Below are 23,876 nucleotides of genomic sequence, written 5' to 3'. Positions count from 1 at the left end.
TTTAAGCATACCGATTGTCACGGAGGTGTACGTTTGAAATATAAAACATATCAAACCTTTAGAATCTCTGTAAAATTGAAATTCGTTGTCGGTTTTGAGGTGATTATAAAGTATTCTGGGTTTAACTGAGCCGTTAAAAGTAAAAGTGTTTTATTGGCAGCCGTAAACCCGAATAAGTTCGTCTTACTATTTTATGGGTCTGATATAATTAATTGTTGATTTTGGTTTGATTTCGATTTATAATTCGTTATGTCTCCAACGAAAGATTTCATTTAAATAATTAACTTAAAATATTTATTTTTTTAATTCGTTCCAGTCGCTGTTTGATGACTGTGTTCTGTTCTATCTTATGTACACGTATATATATGAGTACTTTGACATGCTCAGGTATGCGCGACCAAGGCTTTGTAAATTAAACGATGTACATAGCGAACAAATTATTTATATGTAAACAATACGTGATTCATTTATTAAATCGATTCCGGTTTTCCATAATAAAATGCTAAATGAAAAATAATAATAAGCAATCTAATACTGTTTGGCATTGCATTGATTTCGGCTTTATATGTATATAAAAATTTGGAGTTGTCCTTGTTGTTGTATATAATAAAATACATATAAATATTATCCATATAAGTAAATTTATATAAATTTGTAACATTAGGTTTAAAATTGTTCACATACCCAGTTAACCTTGTATGGGTGCAGTGCAATGAAAATTGATCTTCCATTAGTCAGCCATTGTGTTTTTATTCTCATTAAGTGTGTCGTGAATCTCAAAACGTTCAAATGTTTGTAGTAACTAAGTTTTGTAACATTATTATTGTAATGTCAGTTTCTTGTAAGAAATATTTTATATTTCAACACATGTCGTAAAATTTTGAGAGTTACGATCTTAATACATCCCGGATGAATAGTTACTTGTGACGAAATTTTTATTTTTATATAGTCTGCTGAATTTCTACATTATATTTCTAAGTAAATTAAATAATTTATGTATATGTTACAGCTTAATATCTCTCCAATCTTTGGAGCTGAGAGAAAATTTGCTCAAGTCATTACCGGAGTCGCTGAAGAACCTTACGAAATTGGAAAGGTTGGATTTGGGAGATAACGAGATCGAGGAATTGGTGAATATACTGTTATACTATACTTTCCTAATTATATTATTATATAACTATTATTTCTTTGTCACTTTCAGCCTGGTTTTATCGGTGAGCTACCAGCTTTACAAGAACTATGGTTGGATCACAACAAACTACAAAATCTGCCATCGGAGATAGGAAACTTGAAGGCTCTCATATGTCTGGACGTCAGCGAGAACAAGCTAGAGAGGATCCCAGAAGATATCGGTGGTCTTTCATCACTCACAGATCTCCATCTATCCCAGAACATGTTAGAGACGGTACCGAACGGTATTGGAGATTTATCGAAGCTAGCTATACTTAAACTCGACCAAAATAGACTTCACACTTTAAACGAAAACGTCGGAAGGTATAATTATATTCCATTCATCAGTAATTTAACAAAATACTATCGGTTTAATGGGAATTTTTCTTAACGATATCATTAATTCCAGGTGTACGAGTCTACAGGAGTTAATTTTGACGGAGAATTTTTTAACGGAACTGCCCAAGTCAATAGGCAATCTTAACGAATTGACAGTCTTGAACGTCGATAGAAATTCATTAGGTGATATTCCGTTGGAAATTGGAAATATGACCCTCCTGGGTGTTCTGAGTCTGAGGGACAACAAACTAACCAAATTGCCTAACGAACTCGGCAACTGCAAGTCACTCCACGTGTTAGACGTCAGTGGGAACAGGTACGGTTTTATAGTGCCATTAATATTATACAACTTAAGATAAATACACTTGTATGATTGTATGTATCCGAACTGGCTGGCTTACTGTTGACGATAAGCCTGACTTTAAATTTCTTGCACCAATAATGTATATATATATATAATTAAAATTAAAATAATTATATAATTTTATATATTGAGTTTAGTGTAATATCAACCTAATAAAAGGAAATTTAAAATCGTCAAGAATATAGATGTTTTATTGATGTAATAGTTATGTATGAAATATTTTCAGATTACAATACCTGCCTTATACTCTGGTCAATCTAGAGCTGAAGGCTGTTTGGTTGTCAGAGAACCAAGCGCAGCCCCTACTAACGTTCCAGACGGATAGAGACGAAACCACCGGCGAGAATGTACTCACGTGCTTCCTGCTACCACAGCTGAGTTACACGCAACAACCAGGCATGTTTATAATAATTATATAGAAAATTTAACGCTTAAGAAATCAGTCTTATCATGTTTCTAAAACATGTAGTAGGAGATATTGAATACAATAATATTTTTCCTATTATTTGTCTCGTTTAACTCAAACATAATAAGACTATGACTTAATACAGCTTTATGCAAAATGTTTAAGCTTTCACCGCTATATAAAAGTTTAAAGAACGGGTTGTAAAAACACGAGGTCACTTTAAGAGTTCACATTACTTCAGAGTGTTTAAGTCGTGAGGTCAACGTACTCTTAAATGTTTTGTTACGCTAAAAACACGCAATCATTATGACATTGCTATAATATAATGTGTGTCCGTCTGTTCTTTACGCTTTATAGATGCACTTAGTAGATATTTCTTTATAGAAAACGCTGACATATCTTTGACAGATAAAGTATGGAAATTTAATGTATGTATGAAATTCAGTGATGTTATTCGAATTTTACCTGTCCGTTTTGCTTATTCGTGCTTCCATTTTAATTGTGCTACGATCATCGGCTATTTAATTTTAGAGGAATTAATTCTCATTTTCTTTTTTTCCTATTGTATGATATAGTGTGAAAACAGCTTTATATTTTGTTATAAATTAATTTATTGTTTTAATGTCGTTTGTATTAAATAGCCGTTGGTTAGTTTTGTTTTTGTTTTTTTTTTTGCTGTGTAAATACTAAAAGTCACTTTCCACGGAACACACTAGAGTTGGAACATACATCAGAGGTCGGCAGTGGCACGTGGTTCAGGGATCACAGGTTTAATTCCAATTCACAAGAGCTTTATAGGATTGATGGTGAGTTCACACTGAGGGGTCCATACACATAAAACGTAGGGACGTTATGCACTCTACCTTATATATATTTTTATCATGTAGGTTAGTTAATAAGTCTTTATTGTCTTGTAAATAATATAAAGAATTTAGTTTTTGTTATGTCCCAAGTTTTTGTTGCTTTTTTTGTTGTTATCGTGAGCGCTAACGGCATTCGTTCTGTCCTTATATACTTTTTTTTATATTTAATAATTATTTTATTAACTGTTGTTATATTTTATATTAGAAGCAAACTATTCCCGGGACCGGGATTCAGATGACGATTGGGAGGAAAAGGAAGCGTCTAGGACGATATCTGTCAAGTTCAATGAAGATGTTCCGGAAGCAAAAGAGGTGAGGATATGTTGTTGTCTCTTTCACACACCAGCTACTAGTGCTAGGTTCAATTATTGGCACAGTCTTTCTAGTGCGAGTACACGTCGATATAAGAGAAGTAGCAATTGGTTTAGGAGTTTGTTCAATGTAATGAATCGCCAGAGGGCGTATCTAGCTCTAAGTACGATTGCAGTGTCACTAGAATAGAATGTCACTAATATTATTTGTTTTTATACAATATAAGTCTAATAATATATAAAAATTCACGATGATTGTTTTTTTTTTAAATTAATATTGTAATTATTGCCATAATAATAAAGGTGTATATTAAATTTATGTTTTATTTTTATTTGCATGTGCTGTTATTTGTTATGTAAGGTTAAATGTTAATATATTTTTTTATTATTATATTGGAATGGTGTTATGATTTTATTTTTATCTCTTATTTTATAAATGATTTTCTTATTTTTATTTTTTTACATATGGCGACATTGTTTAGTATATGACATTTGATTATACACCATAAATTAATTGTAGCTCACTGTACTGGAATGTTAAAAAAGAAATGTTTTTTATCTGATACATATGTACATTAGCATCAGCTATCTTCACGTCGTCTTAAGATAATGCAATGAGCTCATGATATCGTCTCAGATAATGTAAGGATTTACAACACCATTTTTTTTCTCCAATAAAAATTATTATGTATAATTTTAATTTTTTTTTTTATGTTAAATTCATATGTACGTTATTTTAATATCAAGATCTGGGTAAATGAAACGCAATCAGATGCCGGGCGTTTATTAGTTACGGAGGTTCCTTACGTAGAATGGGCTTGTTGAAGGTGAATCACGAGGATGAAGAGGCCGATACGTTCTTCGGAGTACAAATGCTAGGGCTGAAGCGGCCTTTAGATGTAGTCCGCAAGCTAGTTACAACACAGCGGAGGGCATCACTACAAAGACTATCCTCGTCTATAACAAACCTCTCTGAGGTACTGCTGGAGTGCAATCACGGATTTTATTATTAAAAACCTGAAAGATATTAAACGGAAATTAGTTTTATATTAGCTATTGATGGAAGTCACTGTGTATGAGATATTTTGTACATACTTTAACGTCTCTGAATGCACTCCCTTCACGTATACCGCCGCATACAGCCTTGGAAGTATAACCAAATTATAGATTTTGTCGCTGCGAGTAGAAAGCATAGAATAGTGTTAGATAATTTTTTTTTATTTTTTTGTCACCTACAGCTATTGTAATATAATTTTCATACCATCAGTATTTATACATCAGGACTTTCGCGACTATTTATTTAAATGAAGCTATGTTTTTTTCCGGATCGTAGTAACCGTGGTCAGGGTCCAAGCAAAATAATCATAATTACGTATAACTATACGCACAATAATGAAATCGGCGAAGTAAATCCGGAAAAAAATCTAGTTACATTTGATTATTTATAGATCTTCAGACATTTTATTCTCATTCAGTCTCACCACAGCATGCTGAGGGTTTTAGGACCATTAAAAGCACATCACTAGGAGTATCGTATATGTAACTCGTCTAGCACTATTTACACAGCACTGATGAGGTTATAACGTATCTCATGATGTACGTCCTCCTACTCGTATGTTTCAGATGCGTCTGATATCATATCCTGTGATTCATCTGTCGTTTAATAGGTTAAATGCCAATTATGATTTTTCGTGTTCATCAAGGTCACCTGCATACATTTCATTTTTTTGTAGCAAATTTTTTCATCACAAACAGAATAAACTCTAATGTAACTTATTGCGATTATCTTGTGTTTTTGAAAAAAAAAAATTTTATAATTTTTAACGGTTGTTTTTGCCTATGATTTTTTTTTAATAGTTGACATTTACGCTATAATAATGTTCGCTTAAAGGCTTACCTAAACGGTCCTTCGCATATTGGATATTTTTTTTGTAATATATTCATAAAATATGATTTAGGCCAACATTTAATATTTAATTGATAATTTTAAACGTATTATTGCCTGCCACTTCATACGGACTTATTTCGTATACCATATTAAGTAGAATTATTTTTATATTATTAAAATTTAATATGGAATGGGCATGCTGTTAGTATTTTCTTGATAACAATAGAGTAATTATAATTGTATTTAATACCTACATATTTTTCAGACGCCGTTCGTACGTCAGAACACTCCTCATCCGAGGGAGTTGAAGGCAAAAGCTGTCAAGCTGTTCACGCGAACACCTGAACAACAGCAGGAGAGAGAGATCGAGAGGGAGAAAGAGACAGAGAGAGAAAAAGAGAAAGAGAAGATCAATGAGATACCGACAACAAACGGCATTGTACTATCACCGCCGGACACACACGCACCTGATGTTACTGAGGTATTTATATTGAATTAGTTTATAGTTGTAAAATTTTATTATATACAGGACGTTCATATAAATGAATGGATTTTGAGTGATATTAAACAAGAGTATGTGGTCATTGTACCTTCTAATAAATACACTCGTATAGGACCTCATTTCTATAGAAAAATTATTATTTTCAAATCTACGCCACTAACGTACAAAGAGAATAGATTTTTTGTTTATTATTTTAGAACCTTACAATTTTGTATTTTTTTTTGTTGCGTAATTGAAGCCTTAAATCAACTGTCATATTTTATGTGCATTATCATTTGTTTGCATATAGTCTTATAACACATAGGGAATGTTTCAGCCACCGTTGGCTTACGTACACGAAATAACGAGGGACGATGAAAGCGATAGCCAGACAGCTCACGAGAAGGAATCGTCTGATGCTGAGAATGAAGACGAAGATTCGGACGAGTTAGAGGTAACGGTTGGACGGAATTACTGCATACAGCGCTTATTAAGGCATAACATGTGAATTAATAAACCTTCGGCCTGCCCCATTGTTGTTTCGAGAAAGTTATGGGAAATGCTTTATGTGTAGCATACACTAATAACGTGGGATAAATTTTTAGTACTGTTGTCCGGTTTGAATAATATGGTGATAAATGCTTGGAATTAACTTACTAAACTATTGTATAGATAGTAATTTAGTCTCGCTATCATCAGGTTTAGGTTACTAATAATTTTGAAATTTTCATAAAATAATATAGAAATAATGCGTTAGTTGGTTTAACTTAATTAAAAAAAATATATTATTTTTAGAATTAATTCTAATATTTGATATTAATAATACAAATATATAAATGTATGTATTTATATTTAAATCCATTTATATATTTCAACTTAAAAACATTTAATGGTGTGAAATACAAATAATATATAGCATAATAAAGTGGTATCACAGTAGTCCATAAGCTACTATTACCACTTGTACTAAAAAAATACTAAGTTCCCATATAAGTGACTTTGTATAGCTGTATATATATCAATATTGTTAGTACGTGCTATATACTGTTTGTATACGTGGGGTTACTAACTGGTGTAGGGATCGGGGCGTCGTGTAGCGTGGGCCGGTGTCCGTGAGCCGCGGGGAGCTGGTCGTCTCCATCGCCGGGACACCCCCCATCATTTGAAGAACAAACGCGTCAACCAGATAGACGCTGGACGGGCGAGGGATCTTATAGCGCAGGTGCTGCATGGAGCGCTTTAGATCTAGCTACAGCTAGCATGCATGTGTTGAATAATGATTAACTATTAGGATAGGTTGAATCGCATGAGTGTTTTTTTTGCATGCCATAGTCCCACTGTTGTATATGATAGTGAGTGTTACTATTAACTTACACAAAGAGAGGAGTGTTGTAAACTTAACTTCGCTGTGTGTGTGTCTGTCTGTGCCATCGTAGCTCTAAAATGGTTCATCGATTTTGACGCGGCTTCTCAATGTAAGGCAGTTTCCTGATGTTTGGTTGTTATCGGTTCAGCAATGTAAGAGTTTGAGCTTTTTCCAAATTATGTTAAGCAATTTTGGCCTATGATTATTCCAATCAAGTCCCCTACATTACAGTTAATGTGCAGTTGTTATATTTCTATTTTTATAACTTTTAGTTATTTTGCTTCATACTGAAGTGCACCTTCATTATTCGCACGTCTGTATTCAACTGCTCTGTCGTGTCCTATGTCATAAATATATATGGTTATTCACTATTACAAGGACTATAGCGGAGGTGTTTGTGTATTGTAGTCTTCCTTGTAGATGTCTGTGATGACGTGTCCTATAATTTACATTCATAATAAGGCAGAGAAATCACCACAGAGTATTGAAGCCGGGCTACTTGATGGCAGACTGTTTTAAATAGTTAATATAAAGCTAGTACTAATTTATGTTCTTACGACCATTGTACGAGTTGTTATTTTGCGGTGCTTCCTAACTGTACCTCCTTCACCGTTTATTACTAGTATAGAGTTTTTTGTGTTGCAACCCATGATCCGTCTTTGCAATGCCTTAAAAGTGTCATATATTATAACTCGATTCATATAAGTTTCATGCAAATGCCAGTACCATTCTGTGTTTTGACTTTTTTGGTTTTTAGTTCCTGGGTATTGACTTTGCGAATTTGGCACTGGTTGTCTCATCCTTACTTTTTTCGTTGACTCATCTTCCATACAACCGTTCATTTTTATTGTCCTTCGAATTATGCATTTAATCTGAACATTATTGTACGTAACAGTGTTATAACGTATCTCTAATCAACTTGGCCATGCCGGTGTCAACTGTGAGGTAATCGCATAACTCGCCAGGCTCAAGACTGTTATATTAAATCAATAAGAAGCCAATCATTCGACATTAAAAATGGATCTCATAAAAAATTCTAGCCGTTTGTATCAGATTATATAAAGAGAAATATATATATATATATAGTGACCGGAAAAATGTGGTGTTATTGTCTTTGAAAACAGTTTTAGAATATTTGCACATCTAGTTCTGATTATTCTGAGAAGAAAATTAAAGATCATTTTTTGTTTTACTGTCCCATACGTAAATAATTTATTTTTCTGTGATTTCTTTTGTATCCCACACTGTTTAAATAATATTTATAATGTTTTTTATTCCAAAATTAAATGTTATTAAACTCGTGCAACTAACTGAATTAAAAACACCGAAATACAGTTCAAATAAATTTATAATGTATAATAGTAATGATAAAGTTGACTAAATTTTATTAGAAAAGAAAATAAGTGATAACGTCTCCAATAAAAAAAAAACAAATATTTTTCTTTTACTTGAACAATTCTTTCCACCGTGACTTTCTAATACTAATAATATATTCCGATTTCTGCTGCATATTTATTACAATGAGTATTATATTGTTTTCAATACGAAAACACAGCCGTTACTTAGTCGCGACTAGATAATTGCCAACTATAGGACGGATACGTTGCTCATAACGAACGTATCCATGACAACGGTACTTCTGTATTTAATGCAATAGAAAATTGGGTTAGAAGTATCAAATTGTGCTAATGACCAATAAATAAAGAGTCGAATGTTTGTGAAGCACGACTTAAGCGTGGGTAATTGTTGGAATAGTATAGCAGTTCCGGGCTGATGATCGCGGGCCCTCGACCACGACGCTAGCGGTAGACGGTATACCCTCCTAGAGGTTCGCAGAAATGGCTGTATCTCACAGCGCTCGCGACAATCGTTTGTTATTGATGAAACAAATGAATTTTCCCTTGTGATAATATCTTCCTAGCTGTTGTTTATGATAATGAGGTGTTTGAAAGCGGCTGGTGGATTTCTTGCCCGGGTGAGATCTTTGTTCGTTCCCTTGAAGATTGTTCTAAACATTTCTTGCTTTACTTAGCTTTTGTTTTGTTTATTAATTAAATCATTGTGTGCAATTAGTGTTTCGTTTTAATTTTTTTTTGTATAGTGCTCCTCATATAGTTAGTCGAAAATCTTTGTTGGTGTGTGCAATATTTTGAACAAGAATTTCCATTGCAGGCTATAAAGAAACGAGATCAACACGAAATTAGAACGGACGAAGAAGTCACTGACGACGTTCCAGACGGTGAGTTCGTTTTTTTTTAATGTATGTCATTTATTGTATGAAATTAAGGGGCCGGTGATACAGAAACAAGTGGTCTGTGAGGTGTATTTTTCATTGTTTGAACAAATATTTCGTAAGGTTCATGTAGAACATGAATCTTTACAAACTGTTCGGATTGCCAAGGATGGTGACACAGTGAGTAATGTTAGTACCACAGATAACGCTTGCGACATAACTTCACGCGATCGTGACCACATTCTCTTGTAATGATCACGAAGCATCACTTCCATGACAACGTCAAGCTTTAAAAGGTTGTTATTACGAAAAACTTGACACAAAAATACTAAACACAACGTGTTTACAGGATATATACCACGCCCGAAAATGTGCGCCAGAAAGACGCTAACGGCCTTGACGTTTCATATACTTTTTTTATATAAAAATGTATTCGTAAAACAGCAATGGGATACGCAACCTGTACCACGTTATCTGTTATCGCGTTGTTATCGTGCTATCAAAACACTCTACGTGCCAATTTTGTAACTCGCCCATTTATTCGTCACATGTGCCCAGTTGGCTCTAGTTGCATTCATAAAAACATAATCTGTTGTGCGTGACGTCTGAAAATATGCGATAGAAAATTATCAACGTTCAATTCTTTCAGTGTAGTGCGGTGCAGCGTTTTGACTATGTGTTTTTCATTTACTCAAACACGTTATCTGTAATCAAAAATAAATATCGCGAGTGATGTCATCGTAGAAAAAAAATTTATGGTGTATTTATTGTTAACAAATGTACGTCACGGTACGTACAAAATAATCGTCCGTCCTTCTCATATCATTTGAATGTCGTATTCTTGAAAACACATTGTTGAAGTAGCTCGTAACATTTTCAAATACACTCGGCTGTTTGTTTAAAACATAACACCTTGTATTTGTTATTACATTGAAGGTCAAGAATATTGCTAGCATTGTCTTCACCAGCGTCTACGTCGTGTGACTTGCACTAATGTTGTTAACAATACGATCTTATAGTTTTACTGGTCGTGATGTACTGTTTTCTATTGTGAGAACACTATAATTGATATAAACCTGTACTTTCTCTGTTACAACCGCATAATACCTGCGCTAGTGTTATCCATAGCTATACTTAGATTAATTCCACGGTATAGATTGGACAAAAAGTTATTGTACTTTCACATGAGAGGTTAATTATGTTTTTTTTTTTTTGTAGTAAACATCTTATTCTTTATATTCGATTGCTATGGAAGCCGTACCGTATGTATGCCTTGATGGTTCATGTTTTTAATAGCTTTCCATTACTTTTATGATAATTTACTGAGTTTTCTAAGAATATAGCTTTAAATATAACGACTATTCCTAATGAAATGAAGTATAGTTATTTTTTATCTTTTACGTCGAATAAGTAATAGTGAGAATAATTTTTACAAGTTTCATATTAATCAACGTCATATATTCGTCTGATTAAGTCATGCTATTGAACTGATATTACCTTATCACTACCAATAACAACGGTCGACCAGGCATTCCAATTGCTAGTCTGGAGTGGACTCCCTTCGGTCACTTACTGTTAATTATCACGCATATACAATACGATCTTAATTTTTAATATTGTATTTGTCTTTTATAGTTTAAACATAGTTTCAGTTACCGATATTTTGTTTTATAATAGATTTTTTTAGTTATTTATTTTAAGTGTTTTAATTTCTTGGACCATCCAATTTTCTCTATCCATCAACAGCATCTTTGTCTGCGTGTCAGTTAATGTTACGTTCAATATTTTAACCTCCATTAATTTTGACAATGCAGAGACTGTTCTCGGTCTTGTAGTCGTTTGTAGTACAAAATACATTAGTCATGTGCTGTACTTATTCTATGTAACTTTCCATGCTAACAATATTAATAAATCGTCTTTATCACTTTGAGAATGCGTTTGTAATTACTTGGAGTGAGTTGTTTGAATTCTCTCATAATGATTAAATATTCCGTATTTGTATGATATACAGTGAAAGGCAGAAGTGAAATATTAATATGAAAGACAAAAGACTTGAGTTGAAATTGAGTGTTCGTGGAGATGGTTCGTTGAGTAGGAACAGTGCGAGGAGCAGCACTAGGAGTAACAGGAGCAATTTGAGTAATTCCAGTTCAGCATTACCTGTGAGTGAGATATTTGCAACCGATCGCTACCAAGTGCCGAACCGTGCTTTTGATATACTCGACAAATATAGACAACAGTCAATACAAAACGAATATCCAGCGCAGAGTTTGCAAAATTTGCACCATCAACCACAACATAGATATGGATACAGAAATGGAAATTTTCTGCCAGATTATGTGGAATACATAGATCCAAGATACGCTCCGACAGAGTATCCGGTGCGAGGTGGTTACCAGCCAGTGTACCGTGACTCTCCCGCCGGTGTCTACAGCACCGTACCGCGGATCCCGGTATACACACAACAAAATATAATCAACCCAGTTCATTATACTCTGCCACGAACAGCCAGACGTGTCAGAATAAGCGAACATGAACCAGTCGTTTTCGGTTATGGTATGTTTGTTTAATAATTTCATTGTAATTATATATCATAATTTGCAGATTTTTCTATTAATATAATATTCATTATCGTTTTGTATAAATTTGCCATAATACATCAACTTTCATATACAAGTTTGTGCAGCAATAACTCTTGATATAAATGCATTTACTTTCTCACTATTAGAATATGAATTGATCTTAATGACATGATTGCTATATTCTATGATTCCTTCAATTTAACCAGTAGGGATGTTTTGCAAGTTTATCTGACATTTACCAAGAGAAATTGGCCTTAGAAAGCTGCTTAGAATAGAAATTATTTACATCGACCCGCAAGAGTTCCTTATATTCTATAATATCTAGTTGCAACGGATGTTACACGCGTTAAAAGGTTTTGTGTGAATTATTGCTGGATAATACAGAACGGTTTAATGTGGTATGTCGACAAACTAATAATTAGTACGGGACAAGTGCAAGAGATTTACCACAGCGATCTGATCTCTGAATATGACATGTGACTACAAAACTATATGCATTTTGCTCTGGACAGACATTTATTTTGTCATTTTCATCGTGTAAGCGCCATTAATTCAAGCTGAGTGTTTCAAACATAGGACTATTTATAAATAAAATTAAAATTCACAAAAATTGTCCTCCAATAAGTTTTGTAATAGAAATGTTGCAGTTACGTTAATTAATATTCCATACAATAAATTATTTAATATTTATGCAAACTTGCCCATGTAGGACGAGATATCGGTCAGCCGTACCTAGGGACGTACAACAATAGCACACGCACCTGAGTTAATTGGTCCGGTCCAATGAACCAGCCGTCGGGCCCATGCTCAGTCCTTTATAAGTATCGGACCTAATAACTTAGAACAGCTTTGATTTTTTTGCACCATAATGGCTGCAACCAAATCGGCAGTACGCGGCATCATGTGTTCGATCATGGAGCTCACATTCAAAGCAAGTAAGGCCTGTTCTGTGCACGTCTTCCTGAGGTCAGGATCCGCATTCGTTTATGTTTCTGGTAATTTCCTTCCTGTTTTATTTAATTCATCATGCTCATCGTGAAGAACTAATCGAATAATCTGTTTACATCACCTAATAGTTATGCCCTTGATTTTGGTTATAGATATTTTTATTTTTATTATTTATTTTTAAATAACGTGATCTTATAAATGTTTTGTTAAAATTTCTTAAATTTTTCATAATATTTCATATGTTTCTTAAATTATTTTTATTATCTCAGAAAGCTTAATATATTCTTGGATATCGTCTCGTTCTAGATAGAGAACCGTTAAGTTGTGAAAATAATTTAATGACGCTTAAATAGTTTTAGTATTTAAATTCAGATTTTTGAAGGTCAATGAAAAGCAGTAAAAAGATAAAAATATGCTAATGTATCTCGACGTTTTTATATAAATAGATAGTGTTTACACGAATCGTTAAAAAAATTCGTTGTTTGTCTCATATCTTCAATTATTTCGATTGATATGTATTTTTGATTTTAAACATGCCCATTATATGTAAAAATATATCTCTTACAAATAGTCAAAGGTTACACGGGAACATAAAAGATAAAATAACTTCAATAGTTCTTATATACAATATATTACATACAATTATACTTAAGATCATAACTAATTACCAATTAAGGTACCTAAATGTTCTAGGCGTACTTTCTAGAAAATTAAATTTCAAAGTTGTATTTTATAATGGATACGTAACATTTAATCAGTAAATGGCTTACGTAACGGAAAATATATTGGCTAACCTTTTCCGTTCTAAAATATAATGTATTTGAAATCTTTATCAGATAGAAAGTACATGTACTATTTGTGGAGGCTGCGTCCAAAGAATATCAAAAGAGATGATCGTGTAGTTATTACAATTTATTAAAATTTTATATCGTTTTGTAAGCTGAGAAGTGAAATACATTGCAATGAGAACGGACTCGAACGGCATCGGAGATTTGTGCTCGGAATATTGGTCCAAATAATGCTTTGTACCGCTTTATTTTCAAGGCAGGTTTATTTGGCGATACAATCAAATGTTTATTTAAACAACATATCGTGAGAGCAATGCAGAGATTTCTTTAAATAATTCAAACAAAAAAGTTTAAAATTCCGTTTCATATGTAACTGGCAATTATAAGATCGGGTCCGAAATGATTGTTAATTTGATAACTGACTGTCGATCTTTGATTACTAGACGAGACCGTTTCCTTTGCAAACGACGAATTAACTAATCACCCAAACAACAATTACGATACGATGAAAACACTGATATTATCTTGACAAATGAGACACAGTCGTTTAAGTCCAGTACCTTAAATAAACCATATACGTTATCTTGTATATAACAATCATATTTTGTGTATACTCCGTGATATATCAAGTGTCGTGTGGCTTTATCTGTAGCATTTATCATTTGCACATCGGTATGCTATCTGTAGGAAGTGATCTTAGCAGACACATTCACCTTGCCCATTGTGTTTGTAAAGTGCACCTTTCTCTTCTAATTTATTTCATCTGTATGGATCAATCTCTATGTAGCGATCTGTATAGGCTCCAGTTTCGTATATTTCGCCTTATGTTGACCGGTAGTTTAACCACAGTGAGACATCATTGTGGTTTATTTCCAGTCGAGGGTGAAGATCTCGAAAGTGAACTTGTGAAATGAACTAACGAAGCGAGTCCATAATCCGATATTTTATATGATGGCTAGTCTTACAATGTTTATGTTTAAGCAAATAGAAAATATCATTCTGTCGCGTTTTAATAAATAATGTAAAATATGCGTCGATGTATTATAAATTTTAAGACTTAAGTCCACCGACATCCGCCCACTGTGATGTTTTTTGCATGGAATTCTTAAAAAGCTACATCATCTTAACAGTTATTTGTACAGTAAAATAAAGAAACCCGTAAGCAGCAATCCTCAGACATGTCTCTTTAATATTAGAGGCAGGTTAAAGAGTACAATGTCTGACGTGTGCCGCATCTCATTGACATACATACATACATTAATCGTCTATTGATAATAATCTAACATCAAAAATATGGTGTTTATATGAAGAAATAAAATAAAGCAGCCACTTATAAGGTTTCACGACGAATTAGGTAATAATGATTGATACTTCCTTCGCTGACGGATATAACCACACAAAAAAAAAGCATCTGTAAAGGATATACATAGGTTTCAAATTTTATAGCCGTGGTGTATATTTATAATTAATTAATAGGAAACTATAATTTCCATTTGTGTCATGCAAATGTCTGTTCAAATAATGGAAAGTAAATTCAGCCGTCACTATAATCTACTGTCGCACTGAAAGGTATATCCCGGTAGTTTTAATTCGTAGTTTCTAATTTTCTCCTCGCTGGACTATTAAAAGCACTTGTTGCTTATCGACTGTACATGATGTTTGAAATTAACTTTAGATATATTTAATGACACTTGGCACAAATAGCCACTTCTATTTGAAACTTTGTATTCAGTAGCCATAATTATACTCTCCTTGTGGCGTATGTACGAAATTGATTGATGTACGTATTTCATATAAATTTGATATTTGTACCATCTTTTGTAATGACTTGAATAGTGGAGTCGAAATACTTTAGAACATTCTTTCGACTTTCCGGTTTAAAATCCATCAAGAATCAGCTTGTCCGTAGGAATTCTTTGTTTATTTAGTTAATTAACATTACTCTAGTAATGTTAATAAAAACGATAGAAAGTCTCTATTGTTAAGTTTACTTTCGGTTTTGTTTTAATGCTTTTAATTGACACTTCGCTGCAAATGACTTTATATTTTGTTTTGGTAAAAGCGTGACAGCAAAACTATAATAGTCTTAATCTGATGTGAGGATATTTCATCTTTATGTCATCCGCTATAACCGGTATGAAATCTTTTAACTCAATAGCTATCAGTTATTAAGATTAAAAATCGATCAACCAGCGACATTCGTCTACCTGTCTATAATAACATGAAAGTTTCCACCTGTAAATTGTTAAAATTACTCTGATGCATAGATTTAACTTTGAAAATGTTTAGTATGATTAAATCTATGAGGGTAAAAAATATATTAAAGAACGCTATGCGTTGGGTTACTTTCTATTTTTAATGTAACGGGGAGGCTTGCTCGGCGCCGGCGCCACAGCCTCTAAAGCGATTGCAGAACATTCCGTGAGCGCAAGCGCCCCGGGCTGCGCGTGCTTTTGACGCCAACTTATTGTCTAACCTTGCGAGTATTTAGTGATCATATTCTAAATAAAAATATTATTGTTTAATGAGCGACATTAAGGTATTATGTGAAGAAGACTTAGTTTTATTGAATGAATTGTAAGACATTGCCTATTCAGAGCATTCGTTACAACTTCTTTATTTTCATTCAGAAACATAAACAAGACTTTGTTTTACTTGAAATATGGGTGTGATAAGGAAGAAGAAACGTAAGTTTACATTTATTTTTTTATAATTGTATCACAATAAATGTTCATATGACTGTTATTTTTAATATAAATTAAGCTGAATAAATATTTTTTGATATTTTTTATAAAAAAAATGGTATAAAGATAAAACTAATGTTTTTGTTATATTCATAACATTTACATCTTTACGATCACTTGATTATATTTTCACAAACAAACCAGTCGAGACAAGACAGCTGTAGTTCGGAACATCCATCGATACAAATTCTTTGTCTCCAGCTTGTCAAGCATAAAATACTTTCAAGGTATATATAACTATGTCACAGAATTAAAACAGACGTTTAAATTAAACGGTCTGTAGCTCAATATCAATAGGACGATTTATTTCTGTACGTATGTAAACCGTATTGTCTCATTTGAAGGTGAAACTGTGGTAGTTGCGTGCGATGCGGTCATCATTGACCGAGGACTGAGGTGCATTTCTTTAGAGCGTAAATAAAACGTATTTGGAGTTAAAGTTTTTACGGTTTTGATGATATGTATTATGAATATTAAGCTTAGATTGACATTTTAAAAATAATAGCGTGTTTTGACTCTAAAAGGATTTCAAGCTTTATTGTAACTGAACTAAGTCTTAAATTCCAGGATTATTTCTGTCACCGAGATGCAAATTATGATGTACGTTGAACAAACATTGTAGTATATGATTAAAGCAAAGTGATTATTACCTTGGTGTTAAATTCGTCACAATTAGCATCTTCGTAAAACGCAGCGATTCCATAGGTTTGTTACTTTAACTATGTGTGGGTATAATTTTTAAACCGAGGTCTATGCTGTTACAGTTTGTCAGTTAGAGCTTAAATCAAACTAAACTTGCCATCGACCATATATAATATGATAAATCAAATTATCTTATATAATATGTATGTTGAAGTGAAAAGGCTTGCAGTAATAATCTTGAAGCCAGATGCTACTCCGATTTTATACTGATAGTTTTATTTTTTATGAACACCTGTTATAAAACTCTTTAAACTATTGACCTCGTTTAATTAAAAAACATGTTCTTTGTTAGAAATTTATCTCTAATCATCTTATATAATTGTCCGTACAAAAAATTCACTAACCTTAATATTATTGAAAATTCAGTGATGTATATTGAAAAAATTCCAACATGTATAGACCATATGTGCATGCCGTGTAGCGAAGTACACCTGTCTCTTATACATCCTTTGCATCGAGATGACTAATGGATATACCATCCATGTCTATTGACACTTACCATCAATTTATCAACTTTGAACTCGACAAAAGCCACATATTTTTTATTGCCTTTTCCATGCTTTTCACTTTTAATGTAAATCGTCTCAATAAAACAACAAAAATCATTCGGTAGCCATAACTATTGTTCGGAATTATATACGCTACCATAAGCGTTGCTTTCTTCAGAACGAATCGGTTATTGCTAACATTAAAAACCGATAAAGCGATTTGCAATTTATCATTGTTATGTGATTGATAAATGGAATAATTTATACTTTCACTTGTTCATAAAATTCAATAAAGTTGTGTTCCTAGAACGGACTGTTTCCCGTTGAAACGAGTCTACATAGATAGATGACGGTCACGATGCTGCGTCTCAACTATCACGACTCGGCTCTTGCATACAATGGGTTTTGCTGTTACAGCGTTTAGTTTATGGGGGTGGGTGAAAGTACGATTGGCCATTGTACGGGCTTAAGCGAATGATTTCTGGATATAATTTCATTGGGCTGCATTCCTTTATCTCTTCTCGTTGATTGTCGTGTGAACTGTGAGAGGCTCAGTGAGATCATTTATTATTCGATTCAGTACCGTCTCCGGTAGGGATTTGTGTTAGAGAAACTACGAGTGTGTTTTATTGGCGGCGTATATGTACTCTAATATTATGGTCCATGCTGTAATATATCTAAGAGGACGTTATCTGTTAGGTATTGTATGTTATTTTGATTTTAATAGCATGTCATTTGACTTTTTCATTTATTAGTACTGAAGTTTTTTATCTATGTTTAGCTTGACTTTGAAATTAGAATGCAAATAATACAATACATCGTCTTCCAAGGTATCAAGGGAGAACTATACGACTAAAGGTCCCAGTTTGACGCCCAAAATTAATTATCTGGGGACCTTGTTTATTAATTACGACTACATCTTTTAATGAAATAACTCATCTTAAATGTACTTTGGTTAGAAGTAGAAAGCAATGGAATGTGCCAATATGTGATCAAAGCCCGCCGGCTAACATTTATGTCGTGCCTTTGCTGTGCTAAAAATATTTTCCTCTATTTATAAACCTATCGACGAGGTGACATTAAAACGAATTATGTACTTTTATAATTAAAGTCTACATAGCAAGACTTCCCCGACTCTATCATTATAGTGTAGTAATTTTTTACTGTTTATCTATAAAAAATATTAGTATGGAATATTTATGAAATCCGATTACTTTGAAGCATAAGGACAAAATATAGTTATATATAAGGACAATATACAATATAAGGACAATATATGATACGTTTGTACAGCATGGAATCATAATACGAGCTCTGTATGTACATACAAGCCACTCGGCATTGAATAAACAACGTGTTGTACATACTTATGGGTTATATAACTGAGATTTGCTATTGCAAAACAAACTATTGAATAAAATATAAGTATTTGATGTTATTATTGGATTTTAGTTTCAATTATTTCAACTCTATGCTTAGACAATTTTTGACGCAACTTCATAAATCTATATTGTTTGTTCTAAAGGCGAATCGGTATCGGAGCGTGCTGACAGCGAAGTACGTATAGTGAACGACCAGAAATGTATAGAGGTGCGTATAGCACGGGCGGCTGGTGGTCTGGGTCTCAGTATAGCTGGAGGAAGAGGATCCACACCATATGTAGGGGACGACGATGGCATCTTCATATCAAGAGTCACTCCTAATGGACCCGCATATCTCGCTGGGCTTAGGGTGAGTCAGACTAACGTCTTAATTCTATTGGATGATATACTACTTAATTGTCCTGTTTTAAAAACCTTCGTTAAGCCCATACATATACTTTTATAAAACGTTTACCTATTGACGAGTGACACGGAATGAATTTATAAAATGGAAATAGCATACATGTCCGCTGACAAAACAGGTGCAACTGCTAGCACTACTAACATACTGTGTACATATTAGAACTTTAAGATATATATCTGTGTACACACACATATATATATATATATATATATATATATATATATATATATACATATTGCCTTAAAATATTGTTGTTTAAACTATAATATCGGAATTTTAATATCGTCTAGCATAAACAATTAGCAATATTTCATTTGGTTAATTTTTTTTATATAATAATGTTTTCGAGATAGAAACAAATATGACTACTACATATAGATACATACATATGTATAAATTAATAATACTATCTCCTTTACAAACGGTTCAACATAGTGTTTATATGTTTTGCTTGCATTATATTTGTTCTATGTAATGTCAGGTCGGTGATAAAGTGCTGTCAGTGAATGGTACGTCAGTGGTAGATGTCGATCATTACTACGCTGTTGAGGTTCTAAAAGCGAGCGGACAGACACTCACTCTGGTTGTTACTAGAGGCTCGCCAACGTCCACTAGGTACAGTTTTCATATAAATATTTAATATTTAATAACTGTTTAATCTTTTAATGTTATTTCTTTTATAAGAGCTGGTAGATAATTGAATTATGAAGTTTTAAAAGATTGATAAATGTTGATATAATTAATGTATGGTAATGTTGTTCAGAACTCACAGTAGAGCCCCGAGCGGTGCAAGTCATCACTCTATATCCAGCACCACGGACACTGTATCCACATTGGAAAATGGACAGGTATTGAATATATATTATATATATATATGTATATAAAATTTTGATTCTGAAATATTTATATACATATACATGTATATGACTGAGTCAATTAATTATAATAAATCATTAAAATTAAATTAATTCTATATATTTTTTGTATACACGATCAGGTTCCGACCGGACGCGGTATATTATCGAAGCCTCTCATTATCAGCAACCAGTACGCTGAGGAGTTCGATCCGGAGATCAAGGAAACTGTCAGCAATCAAACAAATATAGGATACGGAACCAACTATCAAAGACTACAGGCTTCACCTCCACCTATTACACAGCCTTATGTACCACCGGGTAAATATGTTTAGCTTATATTCAGCCAGTTTTACAACCACACTAAGGAGGTTTAAATTATTATTTTTTTCTTTATCTATCACCTGTATATTCATCTATGTATATATAATTTTATATTTAATTTTCTATTTAATTCTAATATTGATGTATTAATTTATATTAATGAGATAAGACGCAAATAATAATCTGATCTTATAAAAGCCAGTACTTGATTCGACATGTTGATTTCTTATCTTCCAATTACTTTAAAATTTTGTAGTATTTTTTGACAGTACTCTTAATTGGTCGGTTAAATTCATAATTGAACACTTTTTTATTTAATATTATCTTGAAATTTAATCAAATTTAATTTAGTCTTGTACATACATATGTAAATGTATCATAATAGTGTGTGTGTGATAATTTGTATGTGTGATGTTTGGTCGACGGCGACGTCATTCGAACGTTTATACCCGCGTTGTTTTAGTAAATATTTTGCATATGACGTAATGGTTAAGGTCATCGGTTTATATTTGAAATTTCTGTTACAATTGTATATTTTAAATAAAATTCTATCGCAGCAGGTGATGAAAGAAACACGCACAGACACACACACACACAGACATATATATATATATATGAATATGAATATTTAGATCATTATCATGAAGGTCATTTTTGACAAGTTGATAATAATATGTGTTAAATATCGTTCAAGTCACATAAAAATGTTTTGTATTATCTCAGACAATAAATATTTATCTCTTATAGAGTCTTGATATAAAATAACTACAGAAAAGATTTTAGTTCCAAAAAAATAAATACTACTCAAATATAATGACTGCAAAGTTTTAGACAGAGCATGCCCTGTAAAAGAAAGCTTTTTTAAGGATATTGATCCGTCTAAATATTACTAACACCAATACAATCTAGAAATCTAGATTTATTCGAGTATAAATATGCATATGTTCTTCATTCGTCAGTGTTAATAATTTTCCATACACGTATATAATAAACTCAAACAATTTTTAGAAATCGCATGCTCTTTTAATGTCATTTACGAAATGTCCTGTCTAAACATTACAAAGCTCATATAATCTTGGTACATTTCAGCGTATCAACAGAAGGTGCTAGTTCATACGACGCTGATCCGGGATGGGACTGGTCTTGGGTTTAGTATTGCTGGTGGCAAAGGTTCCCCGGCTTATAGAGAAGACAGTGACGCCATCTATGTATCCCGGATAAGTCCTCAGGGAGCCGCTGCCAAGGATGGGAAAATGTTGGTCGGGGATAAGGTCGTCTCGGTATGATCTCGGATATATACTTGTATATTATTTTTGAATAAAAGCTACATTCTTTAATTTCTTTATTAATTCTATGGATCCTCTATAACGTATATGAAATTTATAATACTGTTTATATTTTCTTATAAAACCTTAACCTTTTTAACTGTAAAAAGGTTTTTATCTCTCATCCCGTTATTATATAGTCTGTTAAATTATAAATAACACTTCATTTCAGATCAACGGCGTTGATATGGAGCAGGCGACTCACGAAACAGCTGTCTCCTTACTGACGGGTCACGAACGTTTCGTGAGACTTGTACTACAACGGACAATAACACAGGAACAAGGTATTATGATGCTGTTAACAAAATGTTACCATATAAATTAATACTCGGTATCCTTAGAACGAGTTTGCAAAGTTGAAGTATATACGACACGTTTCCAGTATGTTTTTCGTAAATCTACGTTGATAGTATGTGTGAGAAGATTTAGGATTTAAAAACTGGCTAATCTATTTAAGTAAACGTCTTGTAAGGGACACATTTATGATCGATTGTAAGCTTTCTGTGTATCATATTCATTTCATGTTAATCAAGAATTCATTTTCTCATAAGTAACACATACATTCACCGAACTGTTTGTGATTAATTCTATCTATCAAAATTAATGGTATGATTATAATACTGCTATTGTCTATAGGAGATCTTATACCACGGAAGTCAACATCGGAAGAAATAAAGGAGCACAAGACGAGCCTGCAGAACGTGAACATCACGCCGGCACAGAAACCCACCGCCAACCACGTGCCATTGATTGGCAACCATACAGCACCACGCGCGAACACACACGCACCGCAACCGAACACGCAGACAAACACGCAACCAACAACGCAACAACACACACATACACAAAAACCGTTGATCACACAGACACACACATTCGCAGCACCACAGCCAGCCCCAAGAAAACTAAGTCAGACTAATGGAACGGTAAGGCTTCCGCTTTGTAGATCGGCTTGGATTATATGTATATAATAATAGCAGTAAAGTATATAGATTATGTACAGATCAGCATATAGTGGTAGTAAGCTAGGGTGACGCGTTGAATGAGGGCGCTAGAGCTAATGAATTCCATGTTGACTCCAGGCGAGACCGGCAACTAACAGTACGAGCACGCCTCTAACTCCCGGCGCAAATAAAATGCACGCATCTAGCGACGACGTGTTCGAAGATATCCAGGTAAGATTCATCCCACGGTGGCGGGCTAGGGTCATAACACACACGAGACGGTCACATCCATCACCGCTTACACGATCGCCGTCACGGCGGACGCTGTCGTTGACGTCGCGAAATAACGAGCTCATATTTCGTGAACGTGAACGTCTACGTCCTACGTGACGGACGGTCCTATGATATAATGTGGGCGTGTCGGGTTAGCCGCGGGCGATCACCAGCGAGGACTTCCAAGCGATGATACCGGCGCACTTCCTCGGCGGTGGCGGCGGTGGCGGCGGTGGTAGCGGCGATGGTGGTGACGGTGGCCGCGTGCGTGTGGTGGTCGAGCGCCCGCGGCCGCCAGTGTTACCGCCGCCGCCTTCCACCATCGGCCGCGTCACCGAAACCATCACCAAGTCGACCTTCACCGAGACGACGGTCACACGCATCACTGATAACAAACTCGTCGAGCCACTCATCATTGAAGTAAGATATACACAATAAATGAATAAATGAAATAATGAATAAACGAATAAAGGAATAAATGATAATAATTATTTATTAATATATTTATGGCCGTTTATAACGACGAGGAAATTGAGAAACTTTATAGTTACACGTTTATAAAACGCTATGCTATTGTATTTAACGATATATTAACTATTCACATAATATATTCATACGTAGATATAGATTTTTTACGTAGTAAATTTAATGGCTATGTTTTAAGTAGTTATTATTTTGAAATTTATTTTTTTTAGTAG

The 23,876-nt window shown here is 33.6% G+C and overlaps 1 protein-coding gene and 1 long non-coding RNA gene across 12 annotated transcripts in view; one reads left to right on the top strand and one right to left on the bottom strand.

Annotated features, from left to right (window-relative positions):
• The window catches only part of LOC116768909 (protein lap4), a 55,884-nt gene that overhangs the window by 16,021 nt on the left and 15,987 nt on the right, over window positions 1-23,876 (top strand). For 8 of the 11 annotated variants that reach the window (XM_061528335.1, XM_061528332.1, XM_061528323.1 and 5 more), the window contains exons 4-22: window positions 1,010-1,130; window positions 1,202-1,494; window positions 1,580-1,825; window positions 2,100-2,269; window positions 2,996-3,085; window positions 3,348-3,454; window positions 5,607-5,822; window positions 6,160-6,276; window positions 6,901-7,044; window positions 9,361-9,427; window positions 19,199-19,404; window positions 19,940-20,073; window positions 20,222-20,306; window positions 20,456-20,633; window positions 21,726-21,916; window positions 22,134-22,245; window positions 22,598-22,887; window positions 23,044-23,136; window positions 23,335-23,598. In XM_061528335.1, coding sequence (XP_061384319.1) covers window positions 1,010-1,130; window positions 1,202-1,494; window positions 1,580-1,825; window positions 2,100-2,269; window positions 2,996-3,085; window positions 3,348-3,454; window positions 5,607-5,822; window positions 6,160-6,276; window positions 6,901-7,044; window positions 9,361-9,427; window positions 19,199-19,404; window positions 19,940-20,073; window positions 20,222-20,306; window positions 20,456-20,633; window positions 21,726-21,916; window positions 22,134-22,245; window positions 22,598-22,887; window positions 23,044-23,136; window positions 23,335-23,598 — 3,124 coding nt within the window. The remainder of the gene's footprint in view (window positions 1-1,009; window positions 1,131-1,201; window positions 1,495-1,579; window positions 1,826-2,099; window positions 2,270-2,995; window positions 3,086-3,347; window positions 3,455-5,606; window positions 5,823-6,159; window positions 6,277-6,900; window positions 7,045-9,360; window positions 9,428-19,198; window positions 19,405-19,939; window positions 20,074-20,221; window positions 20,307-20,455; window positions 20,634-21,725; window positions 21,917-22,133; window positions 22,246-22,597; window positions 22,888-23,043; window positions 23,137-23,334; window positions 23,599-23,876) is intronic. The other 3 variants (XM_061528311.1, XM_061528313.1, XM_061528319.1) reach the window with 3 other exon arrangements.
• LOC116768913 (uncharacterized) lies at window positions 4,224-5,098 on the bottom strand. Its single transcript, XR_004353414.2, has 3 exons — window positions 4,715-5,098; window positions 4,549-4,629; window positions 4,224-4,470 (listed from the first exon to the last, which is right to left on the bottom strand). It is a non-coding gene; the product is annotated as an uncharacterized LOC116768913 (long non-coding RNA).

The sequence above is a fragment of the Danaus plexippus genome, chromosome 5 (genome assembly GCF_018135715.1).
Source record: "Danaus plexippus chromosome 5, MEX_DaPlex, whole genome shotgun sequence".
In the NCBI taxonomy this organism is placed as follows: Eukaryota; Metazoa; Arthropoda; class Insecta; order Lepidoptera; family Nymphalidae; genus Danaus; species Danaus plexippus.
This window is presented reverse-complemented; position numbering and strand designations above follow the sequence as displayed.